Source organism: Aptenodytes patagonicus, chromosome 25 (genome assembly GCF_965638725.1).
Source record: "Aptenodytes patagonicus chromosome 25, bAptPat1.pri.cur, whole genome shotgun sequence".
NCBI classification, from domain to species: Eukaryota; Metazoa; Chordata; class Aves; order Sphenisciformes; family Spheniscidae; genus Aptenodytes; species Aptenodytes patagonicus.
In genome coordinates, this window is record NC_134973.1 from 6,164,298 (window position 1) to 6,174,066 (window position 9,769).

The 9,769-nt window shown below is 64.6% G+C and overlaps 1 protein-coding gene across 2 annotated transcripts; it reads left to right on the top strand.

Moving 5' to 3' along the window:
• The first annotated feature begins 4,330 nt into the window (after positions 1 to 4,330).
• PLPP2 (phospholipid phosphatase 2) lies at positions 4,331 to 9,478 on the top strand. Of its 2 annotated transcripts, none has more exons than XM_076359484.1 (6): positions 4,331 to 4,464; positions 6,864 to 7,015; positions 7,364 to 7,641; positions 7,834 to 7,891; positions 8,045 to 8,221; positions 8,326 to 9,478. In XM_076359484.1, the coding sequence occupies exons 2-6, from the start codon at positions 6,980 to 6,982 to the stop codon at positions 8,461 to 8,463; spliced, it is 687 nt and encodes a 228-aa protein (XP_076215599.1). In that variant the 5' UTR covers positions 4,331 to 4,464; positions 6,864 to 6,979; the 3' UTR covers positions 8,464 to 9,478. The 2 variants fall into 2 exon arrangements, with proteins under 2 accessions (XP_076215599.1, XP_076215598.1); XM_076359483.1 differs by having other exon boundaries at positions 4,354 to 4,468.
• Positions 9,479 to 9,769: the final 291 nt, after the last annotated feature.

Sequence of the window (9,769 nt, forward strand, 5' to 3'; positions counted from 1 at the left end):
AGCCCTGAGGTCCTGGTGCAGAAGCTGAACTTGACCTGCTCTTGATCGCGGCTGCTTCTGCTTGGTGAGGAGCATCTTCATCCTGGGATCAGTGAAGAGCTTGTGCCTCCAGCCCGCCCTGCCGGAGCCAGGTCCATGGTGCACGTGCTCCCCATGGCTGGAGTGTGCATAAACTGCCCTGGTTGCCTGTGGCTCCTGTCCAGGGGGGTCTGGGGATGGTTCTTAGGGTCCCTCCTTTCTCCGTTCCTGGCCCTGCCCACCTTCCAGTGCCTTGTACCAGGGATGCCATCACAAGCTGGGAGGAGGCCTGGCTTCCTTGGCTGAATTTTCCCTCCTGGCGCTGTGTGTGGAGGGGAGGGAGGTGTTCATTGCTCTTACAGGTGCCCCAAGTCCTCTGAAACCCTGGCAGCCTTCGGAGAGCCCATGGCAGTGGGAGGTGGGCGTTGTTGTGGTTTAACCCCAGTTGGCAGCTGAGCACCACGCAGCCGCTCGCTCGTTCCCCCACACACATTGGCATGGGGGAGAGAATTGGAAGAGTGAAAGTGAGAAAACTCATGGGTTGAGATAAAAACAGTTTAATAATTGAAATAGAATAAAAATAATAATAATACACAAAGCAAGTGATGCATAATGCAATTGCTCACCGCCCGCTGACCGATGTCCAGCCAGTCCCCGAGCAGCGGCCCCCCCGGCCAGCTTTCCCCAGTTTACGTACTGAGCATGATGTCCCATGGTATGGAATGTCCCTTTGGCCAGTTGGGGTCAGCTGTCCTGGCTGTGCCCCCGCCCAGCTTCTTGTGCACCTCCAGCCTTCTCAGTTGGTAGAGCATGGGAAGCTGAAAAGTCCTTGACTAGCCTAAGCACTACCTAGCAACAACTAAAACATCGGTGTGTTATCAACATTATTCTCATGCTAAATCCAAAACACAGCGATATACTAGCTACTAGGAAGAAAATTAACTCTGTCCCTGCCAAAACGAGGACAGGGTCCATCCATGTCTCACTGGCTTCAGCCAGAAATAACATCCTGGAGGCGAGAGAAACGTTCCTGCTGCAACTGCGTTGTATGTTTCTGCACGAAGGCTCGTTCCTCACCACAAAGCCCCTCTGTTTTGTCAGAAACCCCTTAAATTCTGTTCCCCAGCTCTTGCCTGGCTCTCACCTTCTGCCCCAGGGCCTTGGGGTGGGACAGGGGCTTCCATGTCCCTCACTTGCAGCTGGAAAATGCCACCCGGAAAACCAGCAGGAAAGGGGCAGCCCACCCCTCTGTTTGGGAGCTCTCCCTGCTCTGCATTTCTCCTGGCAACTCAGCCAGGTAGGGCAAACACCCGCTTGGCAAAACACCAGACTGCGGTGCTGCTGCGGGTGGGAGCAGGCAGAGCGTCCCAGTTGCCGGCCATGCGGCATGGATGGGAGCGGCTCTCGGCCCTAAGGTGGCACACCCCGGCTGCTGGGGCCAGGGCGGGGCCGGGGCTCAGCTCTGCTTGTGCCTCAGAAGAGGAGGGTCGTTAGCTGCTGCTGTGCGGGGCTTCGGCCATGCCGCCCCCCGGCTCCCTCCAGCAGAGGCCCGGGTACCATGGTGGGCACAGCCCAAGGCATGAAGGACAGGAGTGGGTTTTCCCCTTCCTTCGAGACCCTGAGGAGCGGCGGGAAGGGTGGGTGTGCTCGAAGCCTTCGGGTGGGATCACTGTCCCTCATCTCGGCGCATTCTTTGAAATGCCTTTTTTTGCCCTGTGTGACCCGAGTGACGTTTCCACGGGTGTAAGATCAGCAGGACCAACACCCCACCGAAGGCTCCTGCATCCTCGCAGGCTTCGGGGGAGTTTCCGCTCCGCTTCCAGGGCGCAGGGAGGCGGGCAGCGACCTGGCGGGGCCGCGCGGGCTCTGCCCGCCCCACGGTCCCCACGCGCGGCCCCGGCGAGGTCGGGCGGCGGCTCCGGGCGCGGCCCCGGGCGGGTGCGCGGCCGCTGCAGCCGCGGCGCTTCGACGGCAGAGGGGGCCGCAGCCCCGCGCCGGGGACCCGCTCCGCACCCGGGGAGACCCGCGCCGCCCCGCCGGGGGTCCCAGCGCTCGGAAGTGCCGGGCCTTCGCACGCCCCCCCCCCGGCTTCGCCAAGGCGCGGCGGCCGGCGGCAGGCCCGGGAGCTCGGCTTGCACGGCCGCTCCCTCTGCGGCTGCAGCGACCCGGGGAGGGGGCTCGGCCGCCCCCAGCAGCCCCCGCTCCTCCGGCTCGGGCCGGTGGGAGGCCCGTGGGAGGCCACCGTCCGCCTCCCGTGAGCCTCCGTGCGAGGGGGCGGCGGCAGAGACGTGGGCAAACCTCCGGCAGCGGGGGGAGAAGGGTCCCGGTCCTCCCCCCGGAGCGGAGCATCAGCAGACCTCCCGGGATGGGGTCCCAGCGCTCACCCTGGGGCTGGGAGGGTCCGGGACTGGCGTCCCAAGGGACCCCACGGAAAGCCCAAGTGAAGTTGGAGGAAATCTAACAAACAGGGCCCAAATGCCGCCAGGCCTCCCCACAACCCCCCCCCCCAGCAGGCAGGGCTGCATCGCTGGCCCCCACACGGCTCTGCAAGGCCCTTTTCTGGCCAGGGCCTCGTGCTGAGCAGGGGGGAGGCTGAGCCCATCTGCCCAGTGCCACGCAGGCTGAGCAAACAGCGCAGGGCCAAGCTGCGGGCAGGGGCTGCTTTCTGTCCCTGTGACATATCCGAGTGCTGGGCCAAGCTGAGTGCAGCCAGTCTGGCCGGGCTGGCCCATTCCTGGGTGGCTCCCGCCACCCTGGCACCATCCGACAGCCACGGCACCATGTGGGGCAAAGTCCTGCCACCAGACTGTGCTGTGCGAGCAGGGGAGCAGCTGCCTTATCTCGCTCCCCTCTGCCCTGCTCCAGCACGAAGCCACGCACCCACAGCACGGGTCAGCATGACCCCACCGGGCCATATCCTGTCCTCGCTGAGCCCCACACCGCCACATCTGTGCCCCCACGATGGCCCAGCCCAGAGCACTTCCATGCCTACCATGAGGGTGGCTCAGCACAGCCAAGGACTGCCGGGGGCTGTGACAAGAAGGGAAGATTTATCAGTGGTGGGAGAGACTATATTAAACCCCGCATCTCCTCCATGACACAGCCCGGGCATCCCACAGGCGCCAGCCAACCTCCCCTCCTCCAGCATCCTCTCAGCTCTCCTGCCTCAGGGCTTTACCCACCCGCTGCGAAGGTTTGGGGCCTGCAGGCAGCATGCGCAGGGCAAATCCTTCCCCGGCAGCTGTGCCAGGGCCCCATGGCACCAATGGGCAGGAGGGAGGTTGCACCCGGTCAGATCAGAGCAGAGCAAATCTGGCAAGAAATTCTGCCCCTCTCCTTAAACCCCAGGGCAGCACGAGAGCGTTTCCAGCTCTGCTGGCTTCCCGCAACAGCCTTGACATTCTCCACAGGCCACTCACACTGCACTTAAATAAACCAGCCCAGTAGCTATCATTTGGGCGGTTTCTGTATTATTTATGTTTCCTTCCGTTCCTGACCAAGAGTCGGGCCTGGAGCAAACAGCTGGGCTGTGGCCATCCCCGCTCCCGCCAGGGACTCGCTGCGGGGACCCGTGCTCAAACCTTTGCTCCCATCCCTGCTCCAAGTGCCACCAGCCCAGCACATCCCCAGCCCCAACGGGCAGCACCGGGAGCCTGTCCTGCTCCAACAATGTCTGAGGCATGGGAAAATACCGCCCTGCGTTTCAGCGGTTAAATCCCAGCTTAAAACAAACACGCGCCTCGTCCTGTGTTTAAATCCAGCTGCTCTGCTCCCCGACGGCCTCTCCGCTGCATCCGAAGGCTCCCGGGGAGCCCTCCTTCCCCCCAACAACCAGGATCACGACTGAGTCAGCCTCGTATCTGCTCCACAATAAACCACCGCTGCACTGCACCAATGCAGCCAGCGCATTTCTGTGGCCACGTTCTTCCACTATCGGATTTTTCTTTTTTTCCCCTTTTTTTTTTCCCCAGGAAAGAAGCCCGAGGCTGGCGGGACACATGCGGCTCCCACATGCGGCCTCGCTCCCTTCCTTCTCCCCCTTCCCCGTGCCGCAGCGACGGGAGGCAGCCGAGCCGGGGCGGGGAGACCGGCCAGGCGGAGCGGGTGGACGGGGAGGCGGCTGGAGGCGAGGGGGTCCGGGCCCGGGTCGCCCTCGGCGTGGCCGAAGGGTGACCGCTGTCCCCGGCCCCCGCCGCGCCCCACACCTGCCCCGGCCCCGGCCCCACAGCCCGCCCCCCGCCCGCTCCCGCCCCGCCCCAGCCCGCGGGCGGGGGCACCGGCTGCCGGAGCCGCCCCGCCCCGTCCCGTCCGCCCGGACTTTACGTTCCGGACGGGCCCGCGCCGTTCCGGGCCATGTGAGTCGCGGGGCCGGGCCGCGGGGCCGCCACCGGCAGCGGGATGGAGCGCAGGAAGGTCTTCGTGGTGCTCGACGTGCTCTGCCTGGCGGTCGGTGAGGGCTCGGTACCGGCGCGGCCGCGGCGCCCCCGCCCCGGGCGGCTCCAGAGCGTCCCCGATCCCCCCCCGGTGGGGCTGTGCCGCGGGCTGGGTCCGGGTCCGGGTCCGCGGGCGGTACCGGGGGTCCGGGGTCCCCCCGCGCCTCTGCCCGGGCCAGTCCGTTGCCAGTGCTGCGGGGCCGGGCCGGGGGCAGCCCAGGAGGCACCTGCCCGGCCCCTGTCCCGGGCCTCCGGGCCTCCGCGAGGAGCCCACCGGCCTCGCCGGCGCCGCTTCGACCTCGGGGTGGCTCGGTGAGGGGCGGCGGGGCCGGGCGGGCACCGGCTCCTGCCCCGGAGCTGCCGGGCCCCGCCGTGGGGCTGCTGTCCCGACGTGGGGCCGCCCCGTTGTCCAGGCGCCTTGGGGGGGGGGGCGCAGCGCCCCGGGGCTCCGCGGCGCGGGCGGGTGGGAGCTGGTCCCGGGCCGGGAGGCTGCTGGCAGGGCCCCGGCCCCGCTGCTCGGGCGGGAGGGACGTTTCCTTCTGCCGCCGCCCTGGCCGCCTGCCCGCCGGCCGGGCCCTGCGCTCCGCGGGCGGCCGGAGCGGGGCCGGGGGGCTCTGCAGCCCCGGGCAGTTGGCTTCGGGGTGCCCCTTCCCGGTACCCCGACAGCCTCCCCCCTCCCCCGCCCCCCGGTGCAGGCAAACGCCCGTTTCTAAAACTGATGCTGACAAGCACCTAATTAAGACGGACTAAAAATAAAGGCCCAGGTCGTAATTTCAGCCTGAACCTCCCGGGCCGGGAGTTGCTTTCTTGGGCTCTAAGCACCGGTGGGGAGAGGCAGGTTCCTGTTTTTGTTTGGGTCGCTTTTCTCTCTCGTGTGCCAGTGTCTTTTATTTTTAGGGGAGCTTTTTTGGAGGATGAAATTATCCAGAAAGAAAATTGGTGTCTAATTTGAGCTGCAAATTAATGTTTGAGCTGTACACAGAGGCGTTTGCAGACACCCCTGCGCCGCGCAGCCGGCTCCCCGCAGCCGGAGCGGGGTGGGAGAAGCTAGGGCTTGTTCCCAGCTCCCTGGCAGTGCTTTTTGGCTGCAGCTGCCTCCGCTCGGGGGGAGCAGGGGGGCGGCGGGGTGAGGCCGGGGAGCAGCAGGCTGGGATTTTATTATTGTTTTCCCCCCTCGCTTGGTGGGCGCAGGAGGCGGCGGGTCCGGGCGCGGAGGGACCCTCCCCGGCTGCACCCCGGAGAGGGGGCGCGGGGAGGAGGGTGCCGGCGGGGACAAAGGTGCGTGTTCCCGGGAGACGGTGGAACAAGGGGAGGCGGAAACCGCCGGGAAAGGCGGAACCGGGAGAGGAGCCCGGGCTTAAGGTGGACTGCGGGCCGAGGGGCGACCGCGCTTTCTGGGGCCTTTCCCCAGGGGAGAGCATCCCGGGGCCGGCTGCACCCCGTGTCCCCCGTGGCGGGTGCCTCCAGCCCTCGGCCCTGCCCTGGCTTCTCCCGGGGCCGCCTGGCTCTGCCTGGTTGGGCACTGCCAGAGGAAGCATCCCCTGGGCAGGGTCAGAGCGGCTCGAGGGGCAGGACGTCCCCTTTCAGTGGGGGACTTGGCATGCCTGCTGCACGGGGCAGAGACCCCTAAAACCCCTTTTGATCTTGGGGATGATCCCGTCCAGGGATGAGCTCTAAGATGCCTGTGGCCAGGGTTGGGGCACGCTGGGTGGAAAAGCCTCCTTGCCTGGACTGATCCAGCTAGTCGCAGCATCTCTCCAGAGCGCTGCCAGGAGCCGGGGGGAGAGGAGAGGCTGGCAGGAGCAAGGGCTGTGGGAGGGTGTGGGTGGGAAGCCAAGTGCACCGGGGTCCGACCATGCCTGGGCTGGATCACCCACCAGCATCTCCAGGCACTGGCTCTCCTGGAGCTGGTATGAAGGCCCTGCTGGGACCATCTGGGGCCTGGGAGCCCTTCCCTGCTGTAAAACAGGTTTGCAAGATGCCTGTGCTCATTAATTCTAATGGACTCCATCCTCCAAGGCCAAAAGATCCTGGGGAGTGTGTGGAGAGGGCACAAGGTCAGCCCCAGTCTCCTGTACCAGGCCCTGCGACTGCTATGCCTGGGGAGGAGTGGGGCAGCTGTGGGGGCTCTGCAGGTGCCCAGTCGCAGCCGTCTTGTGTGGTATCTGGGCGCTGCAGACAGCTGCGAGCTCCGATAGGGCCCTATCAGTGGCGGGGCCAGTGTGCTGGCGGGTGCAAGTCCTCCTGCCCTGGGTGCGGGTGGCTCAGGACTGCGTCCCCAGAGGGGATCCCTCCCCGGTAGTGGGGAGCAGAGACCCAGGGGCGAGGGATGGGGAGACCACACGGTGCTGGGTGCCTGCGTGGAGCCTGCGGGCGGGTGTTCCCAGTCCTCACCTTCTCTCTGCCTTGCAGCATCTCTTCCCTTCGTCATCCTGACGCTGGTGAACTCCCCATACAAGCGAGGCTTCTACTGCAACGATGATTCCATCCGCTACCCCTACAAGGCGGACACCATCACCCATGGCCTCATGGCTGGGGTCACCATCACCTGCACTGTTGCCATTGTAAGGAAGCACCATCCCCTTCCCCCCGGGGCAGGGATATCCTGGCACATTGTATCCAGGAGCTGGGTCCCAGCACAGCCCACCTCCAGACTGCTGGCAGGGCAACAGGACCCTCAGGTCAAGCCCTGCTCTGCTGGGGGTCAGGAGCTCCCTCTGGAGCGGTAAGCCCCACATCCTGTGGAGCTGGTTCCCTGCAGGGAGGGGGAAAGGCCCTGTGAGCTCCTGTGGCAGGCGGGTGCTGGGGGCTCCTCTGCCGCAGACCCAAGAGCCAGAGCATCCCGTACCCTGGTGCTGGGGAGCTGCTAGGTAGCCCCAAGACCCTCACCCCTCGCCCTTTGGTCTCTGCAGATCTCGTCAGGGGAGGCGTATCTGGTCTACACGGAGCGCCTCTACTCCAAGTCAGAGTTCAACAACTACCTGGCTGCCCTCTACAAGGTGGTGGGGACCTTCCTCTTTGGGGGGGCCATCAGCCAGTCCCTGACTGACCTGGCCAAATACATGATCGGCCGTCTCCGGCCGAACTTCCTGGCCGTCTGCAATCCTGACTGGTCCAAGGTGAACTGCTCCATCTACGTGCAGCTGGAGAACGTCTGCCAGGGGGAGAGCAGGAACGTCACTGAGTCCAGGTGAGCCGTGGGGCCACAGGACACATCCCCTCCACCTGCCTGGAGGCGCTGGGCTCCTGTGGTCTGGTGGCAGCCCCAGACGAGTATTGACGCTCTCCTGCTGCAGTGCAGAGCAGGTGGGGGGCTTGCAGGGGGCTAGCTGGGCACTGGGGGCTCGCTCTCATGGCCTGACCCATCCCTTTTGCCCTGCAGACTGTCCTTCTATTCTGGGCACTCCTCCTTTGGGATGTACTGCATGATGTTCCTGGCGGTAAGTGCCGTGCTCCGGGCATGCCGTGCCGCAGGAAGGCGGCAAGCCCCCGCGGGTCCCGTCCCCCCAGGCAACCCAATGCCCCGAGCACCTGGTCTTCAGGCCGGTTGGTGCCCTCTGCACTGGGTGATTGCTCCCCCCTTCCCTGCTCAGCTCTACGTGCAAGCCCGGCTGGTGGGGAAGTGGGCCCGGCTGCTGCGCCCCACCATCCAGTTCTTCCTCATCGCCTTCGCCATCTACGTGGGCTACACCAGGGTGTCTGACTACAAGCACCACTGGAGTGATGTGCTGGCGGGGCTGCTCCAAGGGGCTCTCATTGCCGTCCTCATCGTGAGTGTCCCCTGTGTGACCCGATGCTCTGCTGGGTTGCCACTGGCTGCAGCTCAGCCTGCCGGAGGGGTCCCCAAACCCTCTTTCCCATTGGTCTTTTTCAGGTCCGCTATGTCTCTGACTTCTTCAAGCACCGGCCCCCGCGGCAGTGCGATGAGAAGGACCCAGAGCGCAAGCCCAGCCTGCCGCTCACCATGAGCGACCCCGACCGCAATCACTACAGCTACCGGGGTACCCCATGAGCTGCATGCAGGCCATGCGTGCCAGACTGCAGACCTGCCCCTCACCGCACTCCACACCGCTCCTGGCGCAGGGGACGGGGACACTGGCTCTGTGTTAACCGTTGGCTCTATGGCTCCAGTGCCTCTTGCTGCCGCAGGTACCTGCGGGACGGCCCTACCCATCCCCGCTCCCGCAGCACCGCAGCTCCTGGCTCCCCATGCCTGCAGTGCCTCTGTGCTTGCTGGTGCCCGGTGATCCCAGCGCCCTGCCCACGGAAAGGGGAGGTCCTTGGTCCCCTGTGCATCTGAGTCACGTTCCAAGGCTGCTGTCCCAGCCCTCCGTGTGAAGGGAGGGAGAGGAGGGTGGCATGTGGGGGTGGATTTATCGGGCTGGCAAACCACACCGAGCGAAGAGCAAACTTGTCGGGAAGTCTGAGGTGGCCTGCGCTGAGTGTGTGTTATCCCTGTCAAATTATCCAGCCTTATGAGTACAAATCCTCACAAGCACAGGGGGAGGAGGACAGCTGCTGGGCTAGCAATAATTTTTTGGAAAGGATTAAAGCAATCCAGAGCTCTTCTCTGTTCCCTGATTACCTTTAAAAGCAGTCCTGGCCGGCAGCAGCTGGTGTGAGTGAAGGGTGCATGGGCAGGCTTTTCTCCGGTGGTGCCTGATGCTGCAGTGCTGGAAGCGAGGGCTTCTTGCACCCTGCCTGCTTCGCGCCTGGCTTGGGGCGAGGGGGATGCTCAAGCCTTTGTCTCTCTTGCAGCTTCAGCTGATGCTTTAGGGGGGGGTGGGAGGGTAGGGGGAAGGGGAGAAGCTTTCTGTGGTAAAGGAAAATAAATAGGGACGTGGAGCTGGACACAGGACTCCAAATGCCCTGGGAAGGCGGGGAATAGGCCACGGAGCAGTCCCATTGCCGACGCGCAGCTGCCTCCAGCACTGGAGTGCTGTGGGCCTCTTTTTAAACTACACGCATTTTCATTATGATGTGTTTTTATAAAAATGTGTTTTTTAAATTAGATCATCCTTAAAGAATGTCTGTGTCAGGCCTGTTCTCTTACTCCATGGATGCTCCTGGCCTTGGAGTGGATGGGCTTAAGTGTTTAGGGTTTCCTTTTCCAAGGGAAAGGGGTCTGAAGTCCCTCGCTAGCAGGGAGCTTTGCTGGGGGGGGGGGGGGGGGCTGTCAGGGCTGCTGAGCCCCTCTCCCAGTTGTGCTGGGAAAGCTGGGCTCGACCAGGGCTGATGGGACAGTGAGGGGCCGACAGGAGCAGCATCCTCCCATGGGAGGGAGCCCCGGCAGAGATGGGGCTGGCCATGCACTCCTC